Source organism: Macaca thibetana, chromosome 12, assembly GCF_024542745.1.
Source record: "Macaca thibetana thibetana isolate TM-01 chromosome 12, ASM2454274v1, whole genome shotgun sequence".
Lineage (NCBI taxonomy): Eukaryota > Metazoa > Chordata > Mammalia > Primates > Cercopithecidae > Macaca > Macaca thibetana.
The window spans coordinates 52,942,649-52,956,524 of NC_065589.1; the positions used below are offsets into that span (position 1 = coordinate 52,942,649).

The 13,876-nt window shown below is 35.1% G+C and overlaps 1 protein-coding gene and 1 pseudogene across 8 annotated transcripts in view; one reads left to right on the forward strand and one right to left on the reverse strand.

Annotated features, from left to right (window-relative positions):
- Positions 1–4,788: 4,788 nt before the first annotated feature.
- The window catches only part of PMS1 (PMS1 homolog 1, mismatch repair system component), a 141,385-nt gene continuing 132,297 nt past the window's right edge, over positions 4,789–13,876 (reverse strand). For 7 of the 8 annotated variants that reach the window (XM_050751866.1, XM_050751861.1, XM_050751862.1 and 4 more), the window contains one exon: positions 4,789–4,952. In XM_050751866.1, the coding sequence (XP_050607823.1) occupies positions 4,804–4,952 (149 nt within the window). In that variant the 3' untranslated portion in view covers positions 4,789–4,803. The remainder of the gene's footprint in view (positions 4,953–13,876) is intronic. The other variant, XR_007718310.1, reaches the window with a different exon arrangement.
- Positions 8,039–8,662, forward strand: LOC126933115 (telomeric repeat-binding factor 1-like; annotated as a pseudogene).

The window sequence follows — 13,876 nt, forward strand, 5'->3', positions numbered from 1 at the left end:
TCTTCAAAATGTTTAGAGAAAAGAAAGAATGGTAAAGCAAAGTGGTAAAACGTTAATATTTTGAGAATCTGGGTGAAGTGTATACAGAATTCTTCATACTATTTTTGTAAGTCTACTACCATTGCACATTAAAAGTTAAAAAGAATAGCTGCATAAAATCAATGTTATTCTCACTAAAACTTGTAAATATAAAAATATTAATCACGTTCCTACTCATCACTATTTTTCACTTTGTTCATGAAATGTGAGCGTTCAACTGCTAATTCAATTTCATTTTTTAAAATACTCCTGTATACTTTATAAACAAAATATTCACTCTCTGACCAAAAGTGTATAATATATTAAGCTATTCTAAACTTTTATAGTTAGCAGAGAAAGAAAGAGCATAGAACTGAGATTTCAGCCTGAGTACTGAATATTAAAAGTAGCAAAGGTATTTCAAAATTAAGTTCATTGCTGGGCATGGTGACTCATGCCTGTAATCCCAGTACTTTGGGAGGCTGAGATGGGAGGATCACTTGAGGTCAGGAGTTCAAGACCAGCCTGGGCAACAGAGAGACACAGATCTGTCTCTACAAAAAATTAAAAAAAAAAATCAACCAGGCATGGTGGTGTGCATCCGCAGTCCTAGCTACTTGGGAAGTTGAGGTAGGAGGATCACTTGAATCCAGGAGTTTGAGGCTGCATTGAGCTATGATCACACCACTAGACACCAGCCTGGGCAACAGAGTAAGATCCTTGCTCTTAAAAAAAAACAGTTAATTAGGCCGGACGCAGTGGCTTATGCCTATAATCCCAGCATTTTGGGAGGCTGAGGTGGGTGCATCATGAGGTCAGGAGATCGAGACCATCCTGGCTAACACAGTGAAACCCCATTTCTACTAAAAAAAAAAAAAAAAAAAAAAAAAAACAAAAAAAAATTAGCGGGGCGTGGTGGCCAGTGCTTGTAGTCCTAGCTGCTCGGGAGGCTGAAGCAGGAGAAGGGCGTGAACCTGGGGGGCGGAGCTTGCAGTGAGCCGAGATCACGCCAGTGCACTCCAGCCTGGGCGACAGAGCAAGACTCCAGCAAAAAAAAAAAAAAAAAAAAAAAGGCATAAAAATCATTGGGAATCTTTTTATTTCTGCAGAGATGGAACATATAGTATCATTCCCACAGAGTAAAATGGAAAGCTCCATAAACAGTGTGATTTAGTGGTTATCCTTGGAAAATAATCAAGAAAAAATGCCTATATGTCCTGCTTCTATGTAATTAACGGAATATCAATGATAATGCAAAGGTTGAACAGAAAACTTAGAAACTAAAGAAAAAGCATCTAGATTAATTTCAAATCAGATTTCTCTTTTTCACAGTCTACTCAATCCAGTAAAATCAGGTTTCCATCATCACTTCATGAGACTATCCTCAGAAAGATCTATAAATGTACTTTTCACTAAATCCAATGAATACATTTCAGTCCTTAATCTCTTGTTAACATATATTTGATAATACAAACACCTTCCTTCATGAAATGGTCTTTTCTCCTGGCTTTAATAATGTATACTTTCTTGATTTTTGTCTCTCTATTCTGCTTCTAGTATCCTTGCATGCTCTCTTCCTTTAGTCATCTCTTTATTGACATTTCTCAAAATTCTGTCCTAGACCGTAATCTCTTCTCATGTTATACCCTAACCTTGGGTTAGGGGGTCTCATCTCACATTCCTGGCTTCAAAAAACAGGTATTGCACATATGAAAGTGAACACAAAGATCATCCTATCCTAAACTGTTCCTGAGATTCATACCCACAAATGAAGCTATGGACATGTCCAATTGGATGTCTTTCAGGAACATCTAACTCAACATGTCAAAAACTAAACTTATTATCTCTAGTCCCTATGGCTACTGCCTCCCCCAAAACTGCTCTTCCTCTTTTCATAAATGGCACTATCATTTGCACAAGACAAAAACCTGGGAATTACCTTTTATTTCTCATTCATCACTACCTCCATTTAAGTAACTATTAAATCTAGTATATTCTATCACTTAAATTGAGTAGATTATTATTTGCATGAGTTATATTCTATAAAGTTGCTATGAACACTGAATTAGTGAACACTAAACCACCATTCCTAGAGGAAATACAGGATTGTATTCCTGTGAGTCTCTGGTCACAGATTTTCAGCAGTCAACACACAACATTGTTAGATGTTCCTAAAAGACATCCAGTTGGACATGTTCATAGGTCTATTTGTGGGTATAAATGAATCTCAGGAACAGTTTAGGATAGGATAATCTTTGGGTTCACTTTCATATGTGCAATACGTGGTTTTTGAAGCCATAACTGTGAGGTGAAACCCCCTCCCTCAAGGTTAATGAGTATAATGAGAAGAGATTATTGTCTAGGACAGAAAGTGTGTTTCTGTTTAAACACACCTTTCATTAACTAACATTGAACTCATGGTTAACAGCAGTATAACTCATACCATAATGAAGCTTATTTGTATTTATTTATTTTTTTTATTTTAGAGATGGAGTCTCACTCTGTCCCCTAGGCAGGAGTGCAGTGTTGCGATCTTGGCTCACTGCAACCTCCGCCTCCTGCATTCTAGCAATTTCTCCTGTCTCAGCCTCCCGAGTAGCTTGGACTACAGGTGTACACTGCCATATCCGGCTAATTTTTTGTATTTTTAGGAGAGACAGGGTTTCACCATGTTGCCCAGGCTGGTCTTGAACTCCTGAGCTCAGGCAATCCATCCACCTCGGCCTCCCAAAGTGCTAAGACTACAGGCATGAGCCACCGTGCTCCAGCAGAAGCTCACCTTAACAAACATACTTGCCCCATACAGTACATCATGACCTTCTTGCACTGAGGAACACTATATAGACAGTACTTTAAAAATATGGTTAGGGCCAGGTTAAACAGTGAAATTACCAATAAAAAGCGCAGATATGAGCAAACAAAGCAATAAGTAATAGGTGAAAAAGATATTTGTTTACAGGATAAGAACTAAAAGAAGGCAGGATGTTGACTTGTTCAACCTCAGCTGGGAACATGTACATTGGACAACACAAATTTTTTTGCTGCTCTGTGCATGTCCACAAATGACTGTGAAAGCATAGCGAGTGGTGATTTGGGGGTTACAAACAAATTTTAGTGAGTAGGCAAAATTGCAAATACAGAATTCACCAGCAGGGATCAACTGTATCTGCTGAATCTACCTACTTCTCTCTATACCCATGTCTAGTTTAGACAACCCATACTGGTTATGGATTAAGCTGACAATTTTCAAACTGGTCTTGTTTCTGGCTCTCCTTTGATGTAGTCTGCAAGCAGTAGCCAGAATTGTTTTTCTTCTAAAAATCATATATAATTCCTGTTTAAAATGTTTCAATGACCAGCCACAGCAAAAGCCAACACTTCAACAAAAGTTACAATGATATGATCCTTGTCTTTTCGGTCTCCTTTCTTGCTATTACCCTTTTATCTACTGAGCTTCAGCCAAACAGAACTTCTTTAAGGTTTCTCTTATTATTGGGCTTTCGTATATGCTATTTCTTCTGCCAAGTTCATTGTTCCCTCTTTACTTGGCTAGCTCATACTAACCCTTCACATTTCTACTTTATTGTTACCTCTTCCAGAACCTTTCTGCTATGTGCTCATCCAGCATCCTATACTTTCCCTATCTTTCTTTATACTTACCAATTCAGTTTAAATTATCTCTCTATTGTAATGAATTGCTAGTTCCATGAGGACAAAGACAACTATCACCCTTTCCCCAGAGCCTAACCCAGTCAGTACTTCGCATACCCAGGTATTCATAGTATCTGTTTAATGTCAGGTGAACAAATCAATAGTTCCTCATTATGTGTGAGAAGGTGATATATCTATCTGCACACCTTCCTGACTGCCAGATGATCATACTACACAAATTCTGATGATCTTACTCTTTTACTCAAACTAATTCTAGGTCCACTCTGTTCTCTGTTCTATATTATGAAGTATTCCGTCTCTATTGAAACATTCCCATTAGCACATACACATGCTATTCATTGCCCATATTAAAAAAAGATTAATGGAACCCACCCATAATTCTCTACCTTTCTTCACTATCATCCATTTTTCTGCCCCTTTAAAAAAAATCTTCTAAGGGATACCTATAGTTTATGCCTTTAATCCCTCACCTCCTAATCTCTACAAATCACCACATTGGGGATCTTCATCACTTCAATGAAATTATTTTTGACAGATTCACCAATAACTTCACGTTGTCAAATCCAATGGTCACAGGTGTGTCTTCATCTTATCTGACCTCTCAGCAGCACAGTACACAACTGACCATTTTATTCTTTCTGAAATAATTTCTTCTTTCAACTTCTATGACACAACATTTTCCTGACTTTTCTTTTCTTGTTAACTATTTCTTATCAGCTTTCTTGCTTGTCTTCCTCTAACCACCTCTAAAAATAAAGTTCTAAGGCAAACAGTACGAACAGAAAGTATAGTGTGGTTGCAAAACACATTTCGCATAAAATAGTAAATATAAAGCTTTTAGGAAAACACGGCAAATTGACCATGTGCTTTTTTCTTCTCCTTGCAGAAATTCCACTGAAATGATAGTTAAGGAATCGTAAAGGTATAATTCCACAAAGACAAAGAAAAGAGAAAAAAAGGTCTATCAGTGGGTGAGAAAGTTCACATTTCCTGATGATATAAAGTAGATGGAGGTGTAGCAATCGACTCAGCACAACAGAAAAGGCCAGAATAAGTTGCCCTGATGGGGAGATCCTGATGAGAAGAAATACACCCTGAAAATCCTAGAAAGCATTAACCCTTGAAGGCATCACGTACCAGAAGGAGGGGGTGAGTGCGCAGGCTGAGATCTGGGTTCCAAGATCTTTCCTCTTTCCACCACTTGGCCAGGCCATTATTCTGCCATTCCTTCTTTCTCCTGTAGTATGCCAGAAATTTTTGGGCTGGAGAATTTGAACAAAAAAGGTTTCAGACAGTGTGACACAAGACGTAGAAGAAAGTGGGACTGAACTGTTGGCTTGAAAACAGGAATTAAGCAGAAATGTATAAACTGAATAGTGGTATCCTCAGGCCTTGGGGCAGGATTGCTTCTTATCCATTAAGATCTTATTCATCTCTCTTTCTTTAGGAATAGAACACCTACATTTTAGCTAGGCATATCCATCCAGATAAAAACTGCACTTCTCAGCCCTGCTTGCTGCTGGATATGAGCAGAATGGTATACAACTTCTATTTGTGCCTTAAAGGAAAACAACGTAATGCTCTCTACTCTCCTTTCTTCTTCTGCCTACTGGTGAGAACGTAAATGTGATGGAAGGATCTAGGACAGCCAACCTAGACCGTGAGATGGAAGTTACATATTGAGGATGATAGTGCAAGAAAAGAGTAGAAGCCCAGGAATCTGACATCTTCAAACCGCCATATTGGTCCTATATCGATGACTCAGTGAAAGAAAAATACATTTATATTTTTTATGTTGTAGTAAACAAATCTAATATAAAATACAATACTGGAAGTGGGGTGTTACCAGAACCAAACTGAGAATATATGGTTGACCAGCAATGGTGAGGGCACAGAAATGGCAGATTGGAAAGTAAATTATCCTGATTAAGCCACAACAAATCTGGCACAACTGTATCTTACAATAACATGGAAGATAGACTATTGCAGGTGTACTGAAATTTGTTGGAAAAACTCAGAATGTTGGTGTGTGTAGGCTGCTACTTGCCACTTTGTATCAAAGTCCTGAAAGGGAGGGAGGGAGAAAAAGGAAGAAGGAAGGGAGAAAAAGGAAGAAGGAAGGAAGATAGAGGAAGAGGATGGAGGAGGGGCAAGATGAAGGGATAAGGAACATACACAAGCAGGCTCACACTAGGCTAGAGATGACTCTACAGAGACAACATAAAGTGAAGCTTTCTCTAGCAGCTTTTTAAAAAGTGATGTTGCAGCCATAAAAAGGAATGAGATCATGTCCTTTGCAGGGACATGGATGAAGCTGGAAGCCATCATCCTCAGCAAACTAACACAGGAACAGAAAACCAAACACCCCCTATTCTTACTCATAAGTGGTAGCTGAACATTGAGAACACATGGACACAGAGAAGAGAACATCACACACCAGGGCCTGTTGGGGGGTGGGGGTGAGGGGAGGGAACTTAGGGAATGAGTCAATAGGTGCAGTAAACCACCATGGGACTCCTATACCTATGTAACAAACCTGCACGTTCTGCACATGTATCCTGTTTTTTTTTTTTTAAGAAAAAAAAAGGATGTAAAAATTAACATAAAATTAACCATTAACTATTTAAAAGTATACAATTCATTAATATTTGGTACATTCACTATACTGTTGTGCCACTATCACTTTTACTTCCAAAACATTTTTAATGCTCAAAAGGAAACCCTACACCCATTAAGCAGTCATTCTACATCTGTCTCTTCCCCCAGCCACTGGCAACTACTGGTCTGCTTTCTGTCTTTACGGGCTTGCCTATTTTGGAAGTTTCATATACAGTAGTCCCCCCTGTCCACAGAGGATATGTCCCAGGACCCTCAGTGGATGCCTAAAACTGCAGATGGTACCAAACCCTACATATAGTCTTTTCAATCTGATAACTAAGAGGGCTAATAAGTGACTAATGGGTAAGTAGCATATAAAGTATGGATACACTAGGAAAAGGGATGATTCACATCCCAGGAGGGACAAAGTGGGATGGCTCAAGATTTCATCACACTATTCAGAATGTGCCAAAATTTAAAACTTATGAATTATTTCTAGAATTTTCTATTTAATATTTTTGGACCATGGTTAACTAGAGGTAACTAACACCACACAAAGTAAAACTGTAGATAAGGGGGGACTATGGTAAATGGAATCATACCATTTGTGATATTTATATCTGGGTTCTTTCACTTAACATAATATTTTTCAGGTTTATCCACACTATACTATGTGTCAGTACTACATTCTTTTGTATGGCTGAATAATATTCCATTTTATAGATATACCACATTTGTGGACAACACATCTATTGATAGAAATTTAGGTTTCCACTTTTTGGCTATTGTGAATAGTGCTGCTATGAACATTTGTGTACAAGTATACATTTGAATACCATTTTCAATTCTTTGGGGTATATACTAGAGAGTTTAATTGTTGGGTTATATGGGAATTATGTTTAACTCTTTGAGTTAACTCAAAACCGTATTTCCTATAACAGCTGTACCATTTCACATCCCCACCAGTAATGTATGAGTGTTACAATTTCTCCACATTCTCACTGACACTAATCTTCTCATTTTTAAAAATTATACTCATACGAGTGTAAAGTGATATCTACTCAATATAATTGAGTCTAAGGTGTTTTTACTGGATGTTGAGAATCATACCTTTCAGGAATGACAGGTATCAAGCCATTCTCAGATGAAGGAAAAGAGAATGTGGTACTAGGAGGCCCACTGTATGAGAATAGCTAAAGTTCTTTAACCAGAAACAAAAATTAAAGAAGAAACCTTGGAATATCAGGAAGAAAGAAATATGATAAGTAAAAAATATAAATACTATATATTCTATCTCTCCTCTTGAGTTTTGTAAGTTATGTTTAATGGATGAAACAACAATTATAATATTGTCTACTGCCTATATAATATTGTCTCCTGGGGCTCTAAGCATATGTAGAGCAAATACTTAAGACAATTGTAAATAGGAGAGGGTTTCAAAAAACATAAAGGGAGGTAAGGTTTCTACACTTTACTAAAACTTGTAAAATGACAACACTAGTAGACAATGATGTTATGTATATATAATGTAATACATAGAGCAACCTCTAAAAAACTATACCAAGAGATATTTAAAAACACTAAAGATAAGTCAAAATGGAATTCTAAAAAATTTTGACGTGACCCATAGGAAAGCAGAAAAAATAAAACACATAAATAAAAAACAGCAGAAACAGAAAAAAAACTAAAATGACAGTCTAAAGCCCATAATTACATTAAATGTAGGTGGTCTTACTCCATCAATTAAAAAACACAAATTGGCAGAGTAGATTCATCAACCTTTCTAATGAAGGCAGCAGCAAAAGTAGTAGAAAGTAAAAGAACGAGAACGATAACTTCTCAAGATAAACCTAATGATAATGATGTTGAAATGGAAACTTAAGCTAATTTGGATACAAGAAAAAGGTCTCACAAGAATCTTTTCTTACCTAAGTTGAAATATGGAACCCAGCAACAAGACCTTAGTAAGAAAGAAAGAAGAGTAGGAACTCTTCAAAGTGCAAAAAAGAAAAAAGAAAGCAGAAGAGCCACTGAAAGCAGAATACCTGTTTCAAAGTGTCAACCAGTAATTCCTGGAAAACATCGAGCTAGAAAAAAACAGGCAGGGTTTTGAGAAGAAGACAAGAATTTGAGATCCGGCGTGAGGAAATATGGAGAGGGAAACTGATCTAAAATACTATTGCATTACAAATTCAACAACTGGACAAGTGTCACGTTAAAAAACAGATGGAGGACCATGAAGAAACTAAAACTGATTTGCTGAGACAGCGAAGATTGTGTTTGTAAAAGTTTGATGAAAGAACAGTTAAATATTTTGGTCACTGCATTTTGTTTGAAACTTGCACCATTGATGTATTTTAAAACTTTTGTTTAAAGCATTACAGTATTTTTCTGTGACCATCAATTAATATGAGGGTTTGTGCTATAAGAGTTAAAGTATATGTTATCATTATATTCTTTAAGAATCTTATTTTGATAAAATGTAAATTTGTTGAACCCTGCCACATTTAGTATCCCCCACCCCCAAATCCTGTTCCAATAAAAAAATTAAAAGCTCATACGAAAAAAAATCAATCATGAACTTAAGAATAAAATGGAAAACTCTAAATTATACTGTGAATGAAACCAGATTTTACTCTGTTTTGGAAATAACTCAGATGTCCTTCAATGGATAAATGACTAAACAAACTGTGGTATATCCATACCAAGGAATACTACCCAGGAGTAAAAAAGAATGAACTACTGATACATTTAAAAACTTGGATGACAATTCAGAGAATTAAAATGAGTTTAAAAGAAGCCAGTCATAAAAGTTTACATTCTGTATGATTCCATCTTATATAACATTCTTGAAATGACAAAATTATAGAAATGTAGTACAGGTATATGAAAATTATGTAAGTATAGGCTGGGTGCAGTGGCTCACACCTGTAATCCCAGCACTTTGGGATGCCAAGGCAGGCAGATCATTTGAGGCCAGGAGCTCCAGACCAGCCTGGCCAACATAGTGAAAGCCCATCTCTACTAAAAATACGGAAATTAGCTGGGCATGGTGCTGCATGGCTGTAATCTGAGCTACTCAGGAGGCTGAGGCATGAGAATCGCTTGAACCTGGGGGATGGAGGTTGCAGTGAGCTGAGATCCTGCCATTGCACTCCAGCCTGGGCGACAGCTCCATCTCCAAAAAAAAATTATACAAAATTATAGAAGTATAACATATGATGGATCAATGAAAATGTTCTGTGTCTTTAGTATATTAACATTAATGTCCTGGCTATGATATTGAACTATAGTTTTGCAATATGTTATCATTGAGGAGAACTGGGTGAAAAGTACATGAGATCTCTCCGTATTACTTATGGTTGCATGTAAATCTACAAATATACCAAAGTAAAAAGTTTTATTTTTTTAAAATACTTCAAAAATGTAAAGCAAAAACAAAAGCCAAATAATTATATCTGCCTGGGAAAGCTCTATGCTACACACTATAAAGTGATAGCTTAATTGTTTATCTTATATTCTATGTGTTGGGTAACTGATTTTGATGGAGACACTAATAAAAATTTAAATAAACAATAATGCTGAATAAGTACAGAATAGCTAATTATACTGAGCAAAAATAAATTTTTCATTTAAAAATCAGTTATAAACATGACATTTCATCTTATTGCATGCAAAGATACATCTATTCTTATATTTTAGACAGCTTGCAACCAAGAACATTGTGCCCCTTAAGAATTACCTTATAATGGATTTCTAATATATATTAAATTACCCCCGGGAATACCTCATGACATTGCTGATCCTAGTTAATCTTATAAGCATCCTCATCAGTGTCAAGGGAAACTATATTTAAGTAACCATCTGGCGAAATTTGAAGTCTTAAAACCCTCTACAAAATGATTAGTTGTATACTTTAAATTTCAAATTTTTTTATTTTGAGAAAAAAAATCAAATTGACACAAACATCATTTGCTAGCTGGGATCCTGGCCAATTTACTTAGTATCTCTAGTCCCAGTTTTTTCATATATAAAATGGGGTTACATCCTATGACAAATGATATAACAAACAAAGAATATTGAAGTAGTAATGACTATCCTGATAGAGGAATGCCATTTAATAAAAGTTTTCATAATAACTGATATTGCCTGGTTAATGCATAAATAATGTAAGATAGGTAAAAACTACATCATGCTGCTCTTTTAAAAATCTTGAAGCAGAGAAGCAAAGGCTATTTTTAGGAAGAGGAACAAATAAATTGCTGGAGTTGTCTCAGGAAGTAGTACAATGAGAGTAAAATCATAAAGGGAGTTACAAAACAGTTCTAGTGTAGACTGTGAACTACCAACACAGACATTGTGTGAGAAGATACCAAAAAGTGAAGCTCTCTCTCTTTCCATGCATGTTTTAATTATGTTTTCTTTTTAGGCAAGTTGACTAAACGATTTAATAATCACATTGCGGTGAACAATATGGCTTCAAAAAAGAACAGTCAAAATTTGCTTCGCACATAATTTCCCCTCAGTATAATGTTGATATTAGATGCTAATGGCAGGCAAAATATAAAGTTGTTAAGAACAAGATCCTTGAGAGTGAAAATACCTGGGTATAAACCCAGGCTCTACTACTTCCTAGCTGTAAGACTTTGCCCAATCTACTTCATGTCTCTAAGCCTCAATTTTCTCATCTATAAAATGGGGCAAGAATATTATAATAAAGTGCTTCACACAATACCTTTCATATACTAGGAGTATAATACATGTTAGATATTAATAACAATCTTAGCTAATAGAACTGTTTCTCAAGCTTAAGAATAAATATAATTAATGAAGCAGCATTTTAAATATCTTCACTGACAAGGTAAATATAAGAATTAAAACATAATTAAAGTGCAAAAGGGCTATTATAATTGAAATAACTTGCATACTCATCATTCTAAGAAAGTATTATACACTCTGGTTCATAAATGTCTGATGAAAGAGCCATAATTTCCTATTTAGCTTACTGCTGGCAGTTTTAAACCAAATTGTTATATTCAATAATCATCTACATATTCATGAACAAGTCAAGAAAAATAAACAAATACAATTTTTAAATTGTTTATCCTACCAAGAACATTCATCAATTCATAGAAACATTTAATAAGAATTTTAAGAACATGAATTTGTCTCTGTAGCATTCAAATAACTTGTCTTCAGAAATCAATTTGTAATAAACAAACTACATTATGAAACACTTTAAGATTAGAAACTAGATCTCTAAATATTAAAGCATTTGGGCTTGGGAAGGAGAAATTAACTAAGAAATTCTATAATTGTAAGTAACAGCTGCACGGTCAATATTTAATCACTATATTGTGAGACAGTTCAGTAGTGGAAGACAGGATTAACATATTGCTTTAAAACATTCCATTACTTTCTGCATCTGTTTACTGATAATAAAAGACACAGCTGTTCTAAACGAAACACACTAACAGGTGTAAAGTGCCAATTTGGCACTTTACATAAAAGTTACTCCTCATTTCCGTATGGAATCTTCTAAAGCATAGTCTAAGCACAGCTACCAATAACTTAAAGGGTTTTTTTTTCACATTAATTTGGATTATTCTAGTCATTAAGGAAAAGATATGCTTCATTCTCCATGAATTCAAGATTATTTTTAAACAGTACACATCCTGAACTAATTATAATTACCCCAGATGTTTTCCATAAAAATGGTCACACATTTGAACAGGGTTTCTTTAGCAACTGTTCTATATCAAATTTACTGCAAAGAGCATCAGAATTATGAGGTAACACTGTATCAAATTCACTATGTTTAAACTATGAATGATAATGAAGTTTGAGCTTACAATTTATTTTCATCAGTGCTCCAGCTAACATATAGCCGTATGTATTTAATCCAAGAGAACCGTGAGGAAAGCCAATATTTTAATAATAAATTATCAGTAATCACTTCCCTACAGCATGACAAAGTAATCAAAATTGGTAAATACAATAAATGTTTAGCATATAGTTTTAGGAGGGATTTGTATATAAAAGAAAATATAATATATTAAAGTGTTTTGGGCAAAAGAACTGACTATTCTAGTAATTTAATAAATCTGGATAATTTTTAATCTGTAAATTATGGAAGTGACAGTCAAAAATAATTACAAAACCAATATTGATGAAAACATTAAAGAATTGAAGAGAAAGAACAGTGGGAAATATTTTAATTTGGCCATTATATATATTTTTCGTTACAGAACTTGGAGAGGAAAAGTTAAGGGAGAATATCAAAGGAGTCAAAAGTGTTCTAGTGGCTTTCTTTTCTTAAAGACATTTGTCAAATTAGGTTTAGAAAAAGAAGTTCATTAACATGTACATGTAAAGCGTTCTTGAGACTATATGTTTTAATGTATACATGAGGAAAAACATGTAAACTATAATATATATATTTGCTTATTCAAGATGAACAAAGCATCAGATCTTCTCCCAGTAGATCGTTTTTCTCTTTAGCTCAGGTACAGATGATTTTAAATTAAAATAAAATGCAGCTTTGCATTACAGTGTCCTCAGCCAAGCAATTATGTTACAACAGTTTTTCTGGTCCTTTTGGAAATCTACTATGACAAATGAAAATTCTTAGTTTGCTGCTTAGGTTTTGAAAAGAAACACAGGAAGTCACTTTTCACGTCAAAAGAATGACGAAAAACACTAATATTACCGCAAAATTTAATAAAGCTTAATTCTGCCTAACATGCAGTAAAATGTTGACATGTTAACCATGACATGTTACCATGAACTATGTGACTGATTCATAAGTTAATCAAAAGTATAGAGACAATAATAAATCACATGATAGATCAATTTATGAGTTGCTTACATAAACTTCATGAAGTCCTTGGTCTTCATAAATTACTATATGTGGTCATTTGTCCAAACTATCTTTTTGTTGTTGTTGTTGTTGTTGTTGTTGAGACAAGAGTTTCACTCTGTTGCCCGGGCTGGAGTGCAGTGTTGTGATCTTGGCTCCCTGTAGCCTCTGCCTCTCAGGTTCAAGCAATTCTCCAGCCTCAGCCACCCGTGTAGCTGGGATTATAGGTGTGAGCCACTATGCCCAGCTAATTTTTGTATTTTTAGTACAGAAAGGGTTTCACCATGTTGGCCAGGCTGGTCTTGAACTCCTGGCCTCAAGTGAACCACCCACCTTGGCCTCCCAAGGTGCTGGGATTATAGGTGTGAGCCATTGCACCCAGCCATATCTGAACTATCTTAATATTTATCATATTTAATTATAACAGCAAAGTTAGATTGTTTCTTTATCAAGAAAAAACTGAATTGGTTCTATGAAAAACAAACAAAAACAACTGAAAAAACAAATAATAAAGTTTATTATATGTAATTATGTACATGCTGTGGTATACCAACTTACAAAAAGCACAATATACACGCTAAGCTCCCTTAACATGCAAAATTATATTAAATTGTTCAATTGTTGCTATTACTGGATATACATATATATTCCAGTAATTATATATTTATTTTCTATTCTTATGTTCATAAGGAAGGGTAAATCAACCAGTTTGTATTATTAAAAGAAATA